Raw genomic sequence first — 14,353 nt, 5'->3', positions numbered from 1 at the left:
TAGTATTTGAGAGCGTATTAATCAGATTTTACGTGCTGTAACTGCTCACATTTGAATAATATCAATTACTGAAGAGCACAGAAAATTTTTTTCATTTTCATGTTAGGAAATAAGTATTTTAGTTAGTTGATTTTATGCACTCTCCTAAAGACATAATTCTAGCATATATTTTCCATGTAATAAGAACTGAATATAATAGTCAATTTCCATCATTTTATTTTATATATTTATGAACATTATATATCATTAGGTACAAATTGATAATTTTCCTGTCGTTTCTTTTGCTTGCTTCCTCTAAGGATTTTAGGTTGTTACAGAATGTTTACTCATTTCCAGTAGCTCTGAGATAATGAGGAGTAGTAATTAAGTGATTTTGGCAATCTTTTGTAGGTAATCATCAGTAGAATTAGAATATAGTTCAGATACAGTCTAGTGCTCATCTACTAAATAACAGTTATACCTCATTTTTCAGTCTGTAGGACTTCTGTAAACTGTGAGGTACACCCCAAGGATTATGAAGTATTGGTCCCATCACAACAGCTTTGTAAAAAAATCACACTTTTAGTTGAACTAAGTGGGGGTGATTTTTTTTTTTTGCATAGTTCCTTTCACTGAAGTGTTATTATCTGAGCCGATAATATTTGGTGCTAGGGTGGAACAATAATTGGGATTGCTTAGAGTTGGTGTCCGACTGGCTTTTAACCTACCCTAACACGTAGTACCTAATTCATGGTGCTTAATGGAATTTTGAATGAGCGGCACAGCCTATGAGTCAAGTCAGAATGTTGCCTGGGAAATAAGAATGAGACTTGGAAGGTGAGAATCAGGATTTGCCTGCCTCTGTCCCAGACTCTAAGGGCAGAACCACAGAGAATTTGATGCTTATGATATTTAATTATTTTACCTTGTGTATTTTCTGTGGTGAGGCTGCAACTTCTGATCTGTGGTCAATAAGGAATGTACACCTTGGGAGATAATTTTCCATGGGTCTCATGTTTCTGCATATCTTGTGAGTGAGGCACTAACTGCCCTTTGTTCAGGACTATCTTTTGGAAGAAAGGACAATCATGCTTATTATCCAGTAAAATAATGTCTCCCTTCGAACAAAGTGCAGGCGTGTGTACTATCTATTATAAAAGATTTGGGTTCCCTCAGCTTAGACTTCCTCTCCTTTAATGTGATGTATTGTATGTGCAGGTATCCATCTATACCCATATATGTCACCCCTGTGAGATTTGGGGGGCAAGAGGAACTGATACAGACTTGCTGCTCATGCCACTTGCCGTGCTGTGAGTAATAAAGTCCTTTGACACACAGGAGTCTCATGCCTTCTGCCAGCCTCCATTCAACTGTGGTAGGCTAGCTTGTTGGCTGACAAGTAGGCTAAAGTCTCAGATCCTTCAGAGTTCTTGACAGGTACTCAGCCTATAAAATGTTACAAATCTTTTGAAGAAACTCCTTTACTTTTTAATTTTCTTTAATCTTTGTTTATTGAGTTGGTTAAAATATTGAAAAATTAATAAGGGTCCATTCTTTAAGGAGCCAAGAAAGCTATGTTTTGGCTCAGACTAAACAGTCCTGAAATGGTAAATTAGGAACAGCTGAGAGCTTTATAATGGTGTTCATAATTTCTTAACTAAAAATTGGGACTTGAAGTAAGATATATGTTCTGCTTCTTATTGCAAGAAGAAATCTAGGATATGAATGTAGTTAGGAGATTTAGAATTTCTCTGACCCTGCTTTGTGGTTCCAGTGGAACAGAATATTTGAAATCTGGGACAGGAAGTCACAATAGTGTGTTGGAGGAGTGGAAAAGCGCACATAGAACATGGACTTTGAAGTCATATCTGAGTTTGGAACCCCTCTGCTGTCAGTTATTACTAGTTTTTTAACATTAGTCATGCCATTCAATATGTCTTTGATTCATATAATGAGGAATAGTGGCTACCTCATAAGGTTGTTATGAGAATTAGAAATGATTATGCAAAGCCCATAGCCTTCTGACCTAGCATATGTGGAGGGCGCGTGTGTGTGCACACACGCGCACACATGAGACAGTTGCTTCAGTTCCACTTAGGTTATTGTTGATATGAATTTAAAGTTCTGACTTCAAATTATTTCTCTACTTAACTGTCATGTTTCTTTAAGCAGAAAATTCTCTATCTCCATTAATGATGAGTGTTTTCTAAAACACACATCATTGTTAGAAGTTTTTCCATAGGTGATAATGTGACAGATTTTCAAACATAATCTGGCATTTTTTTAAAATAAGAGGGACTATAGCAATCTATATTATTAATTATCACCCAGAGAAGACTCATGTATCTTAGTTCGTTTTAACAATATGTGACAAAGGACATACAGCCTTTTGAACACTGAGTAAAATAAAACTATAATTAGTACAGTATAATAGTATACTTTCTGGAAGTCATTTTCTATATCTTGGCAGAAATGCTAGCCGGTGGGCCAAGAAATGCACTGAGTGACAGATGGACCCGTCTGTGGCTACTGTGGCTACAGCTTGGGGGGCAGCAAACAGACTTCCATTCCATCTGACTCCTCTCTTCCCTTCTCTAGCTTCTTTGACCTCTGAAGCTCAAGAGTGATACAGAACATAATTTAGATCAGATTATTTAAAATGATCTATTAATGTCTAACAGGCTCCCAGCAGTTTTACAAGGAGCGATTTGAAGGAGGCAGGAAACAGTACACAGCAGTCTGTCTACTGTTGAGTTATTGCCAATACTGCTTGATATGATTTTATAATAAAAACCAAGACAAAAGAAAAATAGTTCAGTGGTTATAAAGGAACTTATCCTCAAGGATACTAACTGAGATATCACCTTACTGTTTAAGAAAAAAATGTACCACTATTTAATTAAAAATTTTTTTGCAGGCATTCTCTCATTAATTCTGATTTTTGAGAAATCTGTTTGTTTTCTGTGTCTGCTGTAACTAGTGACTACAAACTTGGTGGTTTGAAACAACAGAAATTTATTCTCTTATAGTTCTTGAGACCAGAAGTCCAAAATAAGTCTTTTGAAGCTAAAATCAAGGTTTCAGCAGGACCGTAAATCCTCTGGAGGCTCTAGCAGAGAATCCATTCCTTGCCTCTTCCAGCTTCTGGTGACTGCTGGCATTCCTAAGCCACATCACTCCAATGTCTGCCTCCATCTTCACATGGCCTTTTCCTCAATGTGTCTGTCTTATTTCCCTCTGTCTTTCTCCTATAAAGATACATGTGATGGCATTTAGGGCCCAGCTGGGTGATGCAGGATAATCTCCATTGCAGGATACTTAATTATATCTGTAAAAATTTTTACCCTATAAGCCAACATTCACAGGTTCCAGGAATTAGGACCGGATATCTTTGAGGGCCACCATTCAGCTTACTGCAGGAAGATAAGGAGCAAATTTTAATTTCCTTTTTTTAGTGTGTGGGAAAGGTGAAACATCTTTATAATTGTCTTTTCCCAAGTCCTACTTGTCCCCTAAGAAGGCAGACTTTAAAGCTGTTGTGAAATGAATCTCCCCATAAGGAGTAAATTAACAGTTTGTTTTCCATCTTTAGATGGAACCATAATAAATAAAGTACCAATTTGGCATGTACTTCTTGAGTATATGTTCTTTTTTAGTCATGTTATTCTAGTTGCCCCAGTGCACGTGTTCATTAAATGATTTTTAATGTTATAAAAACTTCCTTATGGTTTAATTGTACATCACAAGATAAAAAATTTAAATCAGAGCTTAAATTTTATCCATTATATCTATGTAAAAGTTAATTTTCACCTTTTTGAAGGAAAATATGAGATGCTGTTAGTGTGAGATCAAGAAATTAAAATACAGTTTTGTGTTATTGCCTATCTTTGCCTCTATGGTTGTATTTTTCTTTTGGCACTCTTTTTCTGTTTACCCAATTCTTAGAAAAGATGTTTATACATATTTAAAATCTGAAAAAGCCTAGAACAAGATTTCCTTAATTAGAGTCTTTGTAATGGCTTCGGTTTTAATTTTAACTTTATTATGCTTTACTTAATTAAATTAGAATAATAATTGTAATTTTAAGTGGTATTTACTAAATAAATATATTAGCTCATTCAGAAAATAGTTTATGAATTTAATTAAATTCCCTAAGGGAACTCATAATATTATTATTTTTTTTTATTTTTTTATACAGTAGGTTCTTATTAGTTATCTATTTTATACATATTAGTGTATACATGTCAATCCCAATCTCCCAATTCATCACACCACCCCACCCCCCGCCACTTTCCCCCCTTGGTGTCCATACATTTGCTCTCTACATCTTTGTCTCTATTTCTGCCCTGCAAACCGGTTCATCTGTACCATTTTTCTAGGTTCCACATATATGCGTTAATATACGATACTTGTTTTTCTCTTTCTGACTTACTTCACTCTGTATGACAGTCTCCAGATTCATCCATGTCTCTACAAATGACCCAATTTCATTCCTTTTTATGGCTGAGTAATAATCCATTGTATATATGTACCACATCTTCTCTATCCATTCGTCTGTCTATGGGCATTTAGATAGCTTCCATGTCCTGGCTATTGTAAATAGTGCTGCAATGAACATTGGGGTGCATGTGTCTTTTTGAATTATGGTTTTCTCTGGGTATATGCCCAGTAGTGGGATTGCTGGGTCATATGATAATTCTATTTTTAGTTTTTTAAGGAACCTCCATACTGTTCTCCATAGTGGCTGTATCAATTTACATTCCCACCAACAGTGCAAGAGGGTTCCCTTTCCTCCACACCCTCTCCAGCATTTGTTGTTTATAGATTTTCTGATGACGCCCATTCTAACTAGTGTGAGGTGATACCTCATTGTAGTTTTGGTTTGCATTTCTCTAATGATTAGTGATGTTGAGCAGCTTTTCATGTGCTTCTTGGCCATCTGTATGTCTTCTTTGGAGAAATGTCTATTTAGGTGTTCTGCCCATTTTTGGATTGGGTTGTTTGTTTTTTTAATACTGAGCTGTATGAGCTGTTTATATATTTTGGAGATTAATCCTTTGTCCGTTGATTCGTTTGCAACTATTTTCTCCCATTCTGAGGGTTGTCTTTTCATCTGGTTTGTAGTTTCCTATGCTGTGCAAAAGCTTTTAAGTTTCATTAGGTCCCATTTGTTTATTTTTGTTTTTATTTCCATTACTCTAGGAGGTGGATCAAAAAAGATCTTGCTATGATTTATGTCAAAGAGTGTTCTTCTTGTGTTTTCCTCTAAGAGTTTTATAGTGTCCGGTCTTACATTTAGGTCTCTAATCCATTTTGAGTTTATTTTTGTGTTTGGTGTTAGGGAATGTTCTAATTTCATTCTTTTAGATGTAGCTGTCCAGTTTTCCCAGCACCACTTATTGAAGAGACTGTCTTTTCTCCATTGTATATCCTTGCCTCCTTTGTCATAGATTAGTTGACCATAGGTGCGTGGGTTTATCTCTGGGCTTTCTATCCTGTTCCATTGATCTATGTTTCTGTTTTTGTGCCAGTACCATATTATCTTGATGACTATAGCTTTGTAGTGTAGTCTGAAGTCAGGGAGTCTGATTCCTCCAGCTCCGTTTTTTTCTCTCAAGGCCGCTTTGGCTCTTCGGGGTCTTTTGTGTCTCCATACAGATTTTAAGATTTTTTGTTCTAGTTCCGTAAAAAATGCTATTGGTAACTTGATAGGGATTGCATTGAATCTGGAGATTGCTTTGTGTAGTAGAGTCATTTTCACAATATTGATTCTTCCAATCCAAGAACATGGTATATCTCTCCATTTGTTTGTATCATCTTTAATTTCTTTCATCAGTGTCTTATAGTTTTCTGCATACAGATCTTTTATCTCCCTAGGTAGGTTTATTCCTAGGTATTTTATTCTTTTTGTTGCAATGGTAAATGGGAGTGTTTCCATAATTTCTCTTTCAGATTTTTCATCATTAGTGTATAGCAATGCAAGAGATTTCTGAGCATTAATTTTGTATCCTGCAACTTTACCAAATTCATTGATTAGCTCTAGTAGTGTTCTGGGGACATCTTTAGGATTCTCTATGTATAATATCATGTCATCTGCAAACAGTGACAGTTTTACTTCTCTTCCAATTTGTATTCCTTTTATTTCTTTTTCTTCTCTGGTTGCCTTGGCTAGGACTTCCAAAACTATGTTGAATAATAGTGGTGAGAGTGGACATCCTTGCCTTGTTCCTGATCTTAGAGGAAATGCTTTCAGTTTTTCACCATTAAGAATGATGTTTGCTGTGGGTTTGTCGTATATGGCTTTTATTATGTTGAGGGAGGTTCCCTCTATGCCTACTTTCTGAAGAGTTTTTATCATAAATGGGTGTTGAATTTTGTCAAAAGCTTTTTCTGCATCTATTGAGATGATCATATGGTTTTTATTCTTCCATTTGTTAATATGGTGTATCACATTGATTGATTTGCATATATTGAAGAATCCTTGCATCCCTGGGATAAATCCCACTTGATCATGGTGTATGATCCTTTAAAGTGTTGTTGGATTCTGTTTGCTAGTATTTTGTTGAGGATTTTTGCATCTATATTCATCAGTGATATTGGTCTGTAATTTTCTTTTTTTGTAGTATCTTTGTCTGGTATTGGTATCAGGGTGATGGTGGCCTTGTAAAATGAGTTTCGGAGTGTTTCTTCCTCTGCAGTTTTTTGGAAGAGTTTGAGAAGGATGGGTGTTAGCTCTTCTCTAAATGTTTGATAGAATTCACCTGTGATGCCATCTGGTCCTGGACTTTTGTTTGTTGGAAGATTTTTAATCAGTTTCAATTTCATTACTTGTGATTGGTCTGTTCATAATTTCTATTTCTTCCTGGTTCAGTCTTGGAAGGCTATATCTTTCTAAGAATTTGTCCATTTCTTCCAGGTTGTCCATTTTCTTGGCATAGAGTTGCTTGTAGTAGTCTCTTAGGATGCTTTGTATTTCTGCGGTGTCTGTCGTAACTTCTCCTTTTTCAGCTCTAATTTTATTGATTTGCATCCTCTCCCTCTTTTTCTTGATGAGTCTGGCTAATGGTTTATCAATTTTGTTTATCTTCTCAGTGAACCAGTTTTTAGTTTTATTGATCTTTGCTATTGTTTTCTTTGTTTCTATTTCATTTATTTCTGCTCTGATCTTTATGATTTCTTTTCTTCTACTAACTTTGGGTTTTGTTTGTTTTTCTTTCTCTAGTTCCTTTAGGTGTAAGGTTAGATTGTTTATTTGAGATTTTTCTTGTTTCTTGACGTAGGATTGTATTGCTATAAACTTCCCTCTTAGAACTGCTTTTGCTGCATCCCATAGGTTTTTTGGATCGTCGTGTTTTCATTATCATTTGTTTCTAGGTATTTTTTGATTTCCTCTTTGATTTCTTCAGTGATCTCTTGGTTATTTAGTAACGTATTGTTTAGCCTCCATGTGTTTGTGTTTTTTACATTTTTTTTCCCTGTAATTGATTTCTAATCTCATAGCATTGTGGTCAGAAAAGATGCTTGATATGATTTCAATTTTCTTAAATTTACTGAGGCTTGATGTGTGACCCAAGATGTGATCTATCCTGGAGAATGTTCCATGTGCACTTCAGAAGAAAGTGTAATCTGCTGTTTTTGGGTGGAATGTCCTATAAATATTAATTAAATCTATCTGGTCTATTGTGTCATTTAAAGCTTGTGTTTCCTTATTAATTTTCTGTTTGGATGATCTGCCCATTTGTGTAAGTGAGGTGTTAACATCTCCCCCTATTTTTGAGTTACTGTCGATTTCCTCTTTTATAGCTGTTAGCATTTGCCTTATGTATTGAGGTGCTCCTATGTTGGGTGCATATATATTTATAATTGTTATATCTTCTTCTTGGATTGATCCCTTGATCATTATGTAGTGTCCTTCCTTGTCTCTTGTAACATTCTTTATTTTAAAGTCTATTTTGTCTGATATGAGAATTGCTACTCCAGCTTTCTTTTGATTTCTATTTGCTGGGAATATCTTTTTCCATTCCCCTCACTTTCACTCTGTATGTGTCCTTATGTCTGAAGTGGGTCTCTTGTAGACAGCATATATATGGGTCTTGTTTTTGTATCCATTCAGCAAGCCTGTGTCTTTTAGTTGGAGCATTTAATCCATTCACGTTTAGGGTAATTATCGATATGTATGTTCCTATTACCAGTTTCTTAATTGTTTTGGGTTTGTTTTTGTAGGTCCTTTTCTTCTCTTGTGTTTCCCACTTAGAGAAGTTCCTTTAGCGTTTGTTGTAGAGCTGGTTTGGTGGTGCTGAATTCTCTTAGCTTTTGCTTATCTGTAAAGCTTTTGATTTCTCCATACTTGCCTGGTAGAGTAATCTTGGTTGTAGGTTCTTCCCTTTCATCACTTTAAGTATATCATGCCACTCCCTTCTGGATTGTAGAGTTTCTGCTGAGAAATCAGCTGTTAACCTTATGGGAGTTCCCTTGTATGTTATTTGTTGTTTTTCCCTTGCTGCTTTCAATAATTTTCCTTTGTCTTTAATTTTCGCCAATTTGATTACTATGTGTCTCGGCGTGTTTCTCCTTGGGTTTATCCTGTATGGGACTCTCTGCGCTTCCTGGACTTGGGCAGCTATTTCCTTTCCCATGTTAGGGAAGTTTTCGACTATAATCACTTCAAATATTTTCTTGGGTCCTTTCTCTCTCTCTTCTCCTTCTGGGACCCCTGTAATGCAAATGTTGCTGTGTTTAATGTTGTCCCAGAGGTCTCTTAGGCTGTCTTCAGTTCTTTTCATTCTTTTTTCTTTATTCTGTTCCACAGCAGTGAATTCCACCATTGTGTCTTCCAGGTCACTTATCCGTTCTTCTGCCTCAGTTATTCTGCTATTGATTCCTTCCAGTGTATTTTTCATTTCAGTTATTTTATTGTTCATCTCTGTTTGTTTGCTCTTTAATTCTTCTAGGTCTTTGTTAAACATTTCTTGCATATTCTCGTTCTTTGCCTCCATTCTTTTTCTGAGGTCCTGGATCATCTTCACTGTCATTATTATGAATTCTTTTTCTGGAAGGTTGCCTATCTCCACTTCATTTAGTTGTTTTTCTGGGGTTTTATCTTGTTCCTTCATCTGGTACATAGCCCTCTGCCTTTTCATCTTGTCTATCTTTCTGTGAATGTGATTTTTGTTCCATAGGCTGCAGGATTGTAGCTATGTTGTAATTTAACTAAATAGTCTTGTTTTTGGAGGTGAAAGAACATGAAGCATCATACAATAATATATAAATTATTAAAATAATATCCTGATACTATTTAAATTATTAATACTGATATTTTGGCTTTTTCTCTGGTTACTTCTTTGAACATTCTCTCTATTACGCTTCTTGTGTTTTCTCTTGACTATTATTTTCAGTCTTCTCTGCTTGCTGTTTTTTTTCTGCTCAACTTGTTAATCTTGTTCTTCTGGATGGCCCAGTCTTGAACTTTCTTTCTGACTCAATACTCTGATTTTAGGTGATGTCTTCCATTTCTATGATTTTAGAGTGCTAACCGTATTCCCACAACTTTCAGTTTAATATATCCATCCCAGAGCTCATGTCTGAGATCCAGAATGATCTGATTAACTGTCCATTTCACAGTCCCCTGTGGGATATCTTTCAGTTATCTCAGTTTATACAAATATAAAATTGAACCCTTGATTCTAACCTCTGTTTCAAAAAACAAAACAAAACCGTACGAGCGAAAACAAGAACAAAAATCCTGTTCCACTTCTCACTCTTCTATTAAGTAGCATCATTTAGTTGCCTAGGCCAGAATTCTGGGTGCCATCCTCGATTACTACCTCTTATTTATCCCACATAAACAATCACTTGCGCAAATCTAGTACTAATTCTAGTACTAATATCAAATATATTTCAAATTCTATCTACTTTTTTTAATCCCTATTCTTGCAGTCTCAATGCAAGCTACCATCGTCTGTTTCTAGGACCAGTGTATTATCTATGAGTACTTACTAGATATACAGAATAAGAAACTGGGCATAATTTTGTTTTTAGTATTTCAAGTTAACTGTAATCAGTAATTTTCAACTCCCAACTCCCAGGATTCTTTTTTATTTTTATTTTTTTTTTGGGTATGTTGGGTCTTCATTGCTGCACACGGGATTTCTCTCATTGCAGTGAGTGGGTGCTACTCTCTGTTGCAGTGCGCGGGCTTATTGCGGTGGCTTCTCTTATTGTGGAGCACGGGCTGTAGGTGCGCGGGCTTCAGTAGTTGTGGCACGTGGGCTCAGTAGCTGTGGCTTGCGGGCTCTAGAGCGTAGGCTCAGTAGTTGTGGCACACGGGCTTAGTTGCTCCGCAGCATGTGGGATCTTCCCAGACCAGGGCTCAAACCTGTGTCCCCTGCATTGGCAGGCGGATTCTTAACCACTGCACCACCAGGGAAGCCCAACTCCCAGGATTCTGAAGTTACAAGAATAAGAGGTAAAAGTCAAATGTAAAAGAAACATTCTAAACTAAAATAAAAAATGACTTAATTTTTCCCCCTAAATAGAACTGTACGATGCTTGGGTGCTCAGAGGAGGTGAGCCAGGAAAATGAAAGTTCAGAATTTGGTTTCTAATAATTCTGTCTATCCTTTTATTTAGTTATTCAGAATCTTATGGTTGGAGGAAGAAGAATCCAAATTAATCTTTATATTATATAATCATAACTAAAGTTTTCTTTAGCCAATTACGAAATTTTGCATTAGGTGAGTGTGTGTGTATACACACATACATAAAAACATATTAATGCATGTATATTAATATTCTGAATAGGGAATTTATTATACTGCTAAATATGTAGGTCTCATCCCTCAGAGTGAGGAAGTTGAGTGTTTGTAGGAAACTGTTCTTATGAGGGCATACCAGATGCTAAGTGAGGTACAGTGGGCTAAAATACACTATAGATGTTCTTCTTGACAGAGGTGAATGATAGTCTTATGTTTTTAACCAAATAAGTATAATGAAGTTGTGTAAGCAAAGTATTTTCCTACTGTAAGATAGCTAATTTGATAGTTGTTCCAGCAGTGGTTCTCTACAGGGGTAGGAGGGTTTGTACTCCAGGGGACATATTTTGGCCTTCATGACTAGAGGGTGTTACTAGCATGTAGTAGGTAGTTGTCAGGGATGCTGCTAAATATCCTACCATGCCCAGGATAGCCTCATACAACAAACAGTTACACAGCCCAAAAGGTCAATAGTCCTTTGGTTGAGAAACTCTTTTAGGGTATTTTTTTTCAACCTGCCACATGATATCCTAAATATTTTTCAAAATTTCATTTAACAAATAAACTGTCAATAGAGGTATAATAGTTATAATAATTCCATGATTTTATTTTTATGAAAACTTAAATGAATAGAAGTATATTTGTGTGTACCTGGAATAATTTAGGAGAGGAAGGAATCAAGGGCAAACATCAAGTTTCTGGTTTGAGCAGCTCGTGAGGAGGACGTTGGTGACATTATCTAAGATGAGAGAAACAGATATGTGGAAGAAGATCTTCAGTTCCGATTTTACACTTGGAGAGTTTGAGGTGCCTGAGAGCTATCCAGGGGAAGTCCTAAAGATTAGAACATAGGTGTTCAAACATATATTTAATTTGAAATTTGTCAATATATGAATACTAACCCCAGTTTTGGATAAAATCACCTAATAGAGTATATATCTTAAGTAAAGAGTACCTTATGTCACAGCCCTTAGGAATACTAACATTCACAGTACGGGTAGAGAAGAATCTAGCAAGAGACTAAGAAGTAGCCAGGGAGATAATAGGAAATGATCCAGAAATGTAGTCTTCCAAGCCAAGGGAAGAGAAATGTTTCCAGATGGATGACTGGTGGTTGATAATGGAGGCTGTTGGTGACCTTGGTGGGCATGAGAATGAATAGAAAGCAAATTACAGTGGGTTGAGAAGTCCATGGTAAGTAAGACAGTTATGTTGTAGATTTATGTAAGTTTGGCTATAAAGGAGGCAGAGGTGGATGGAGGTTGATGTGGGATCAGGGGAGGTTTTATTCATGTTTTTAAATATCAGAGAGAATTCCTCACTGGTACTTTAAAAGATAATGTTTAAAGATAGTGATGTATATAAAGTACAGTTTGTTAATGAACAGACTTTCCATGAGGTCAATATTTAAAATAGTTGCTTGGATTCTAAGTGATTCAGCAAGTATGAAAATAGTTCTGTTAATTACCAGAAATACAGGTGTATGTTTGACACTCAAACATTACTTTTATTTTTCAGATCTTTCAAGAAATCGTTTTACAGAAATTCCTTCTGATGTCTGGTTATTTGCACCTCTTGAAACATTAAATTTATATCATAATTGCATCAAAACCATTCCTGAAGCCATTAAAAACCTACAGATGTTAACATACCTTAACATTAGGTAAGGAAACAATTTTGGGGGGGTAGATTTTGTTTTTTATTATAGTTCTGATTCTTTCTAGTTGAAAAGGAATGTATTTGGTTTGGCTATGTAGCCTATATCTCAGGAGTATCTTATTTGTATTTTTTATATATCCACATTATAGGCTTTTGGTCTTGTTCTTGACAGCAGTGTTTCTCAAACTTTACTGTGCACAGGAATCAGATGCAGATTCTGATTCCATAGGTCTGCAGTGGGGCCAGCATTTCTAACAGCTCCCTGGTAATGCCCATGCCTGCTGGTCCTTAGATCACTTTGAGTAGCAAGGCTTTAGATCAGAAATATTTTACTGAAATCATAGCACCACAACACAGATTTATTTACATGCATCCTCAGTTAAAGTGGAGCATTATAAAGAAACAGTTCTTGATTTATATTTTTCACTGTCGTGGCTTCTTGTTGCTGCTTCAAGGATGGATAGATTGGCATGGGAGTATTGGAAGGTTAGGAAGTGGGTAATTGATGTTAATAATAAGTGCTTACTGTGTGCCAAGCAGTGTTACAAATACTTTACCCGTATTACCTCATCACATCTTCACAACAGCATTTTGAGATATGTGGTTATTATCTCTGCACTGCAGATGAGGAAACTGAAGCACAGAGAGAGGTTAACTATTTGCCCAAAATTATATATATTGCAAGTGGTAGAGCCAAGATTCAAATCAAAGCAGCTGTATGGCTATAGAACTCTCATTCTTAGCTATTACCCTATATTTATAATAGAGTGAACATTGAATAAGTATAAGAAAAAATTACCCTATCAAATGAGTGACATTGAATGGAAACTGGTATATTGTGACTTAACTTTAGAATCTTTTTCTTATTTTTCTTTTATGTTTCTAGTTATAAGGAATAATTTCTTCCCCCCTCCTTAACAAAGTTACTTGTCTAAATTCTCATATAGGGAAGTAGTAAATATAATTAATATACATAAATAATAGCATTTCTTTCTCTCTGTGATATATTATTTATTATGTATGTCTCCCCCAGTGGTGTAACCTGTCAGTACATACTATAACTGAATATAATACTTTAACTGAAACCATTTTACACCTTAAAATGTGTGAGAGGAATTTCCTTTCATAGAGGTTGGTCATTTGGGTTGTTCCTTTCTCTAATTGGGTACATAATCTCCTTGGCTTCGCTTGGGAAAGGTTTGAGGAAAGTGAGGTATTTTTAAGTTGTTTTGTCTTTGTTTTATTTTCTTCTTTTATGGAAAAAATGATTTGTCAAAATTGAATTGCATTTCTATATTAACATGTATGGTATATCTTAGAATAGTTTTGCTAAAACTTTCTGCGATTCTTTCCCGTTTTGATCTCTAAAAGTTGACTCCTGGTTTTCGTTTACAGTCAGAGAAATTTGTGAACACACTCTACTAAAATAACATTTGTTCTAGTGACTGACTTCCTTTGACTATCTCTAAAACATGTGGCAAAAAAGTGAAGATTGATGACTTATTAGCTATGTGTAAAGAAATGGAAAGCTGACTGCTAACTCGATAAACCTGCTTCTTAAGGGAAGAAAAGAAGCCAATTTTTAAACTTTCTTGGTCTGAGGGAGATTAGAATGAGTTTGTATGTGCCATTCTTTTTCCTGTTTAGTTTTTATTTTGGTGAAAAGATCTTGAGAAACTTGTAAGATAATTTTTTAGCTCTTTCTTTCTTCCTGGATTCTACTCTCCTTTTCAATGGAATCCTCAGGAAGATCCCTGTGTGCTCTAGACAGACCACTTTCCCAAGGATCCTACTTGATCCTTAAAGTGCAAGGGTTGTGACAAGCACCTGGCATATTTGACATTCCACCAGTCTGGCTAGGATTGCTGGTCTTGGGGCATTATCCTTTTTTATTAAAGTCTGTGCCATGTGATTAAAGCTAGTCTAGTGTTTCTGGACGTCCTCTGCAGGCATAAAATGAGGTG

The 14,353-nt window shown here is 35.8% G+C and overlaps 1 protein-coding gene across 3 annotated transcripts in view; it reads left to right on the top strand.

Annotated features, from left to right (window-relative positions):
- Window positions 1–14,353, top strand: part of LRCH2 (leucine rich repeats and calponin homology domain containing 2) — a 92,776-nt gene that overhangs the window by 20,367 nt on the left and 58,056 nt on the right. For all 3 annotated transcript variants that reach the window (XM_036841147.1, XM_036841146.1, XM_036841148.1), the window contains exon 2: window positions 12,249–12,393. In XM_036841147.1, the coding sequence (XP_036697042.1) occupies window positions 12,249–12,393 (145 nt within the window). The remainder of the gene's footprint in view (window positions 1–12,248; window positions 12,394–14,353) is intronic.

The sequence above is a fragment of the Balaenoptera musculus genome, chromosome X (genome assembly GCF_009873245.2).
Source record: "Balaenoptera musculus isolate JJ_BM4_2016_0621 chromosome X, mBalMus1.pri.v3, whole genome shotgun sequence".
In the NCBI taxonomy this organism is placed as follows: domain Eukaryota; kingdom Metazoa; phylum Chordata; class Mammalia; order Artiodactyla; family Balaenopteridae; genus Balaenoptera; species Balaenoptera musculus.
The sequence above is the reverse complement of the archived record's forward strand: the minus strand, read 5'-3'. Positions and strand labels throughout refer to the sequence as shown.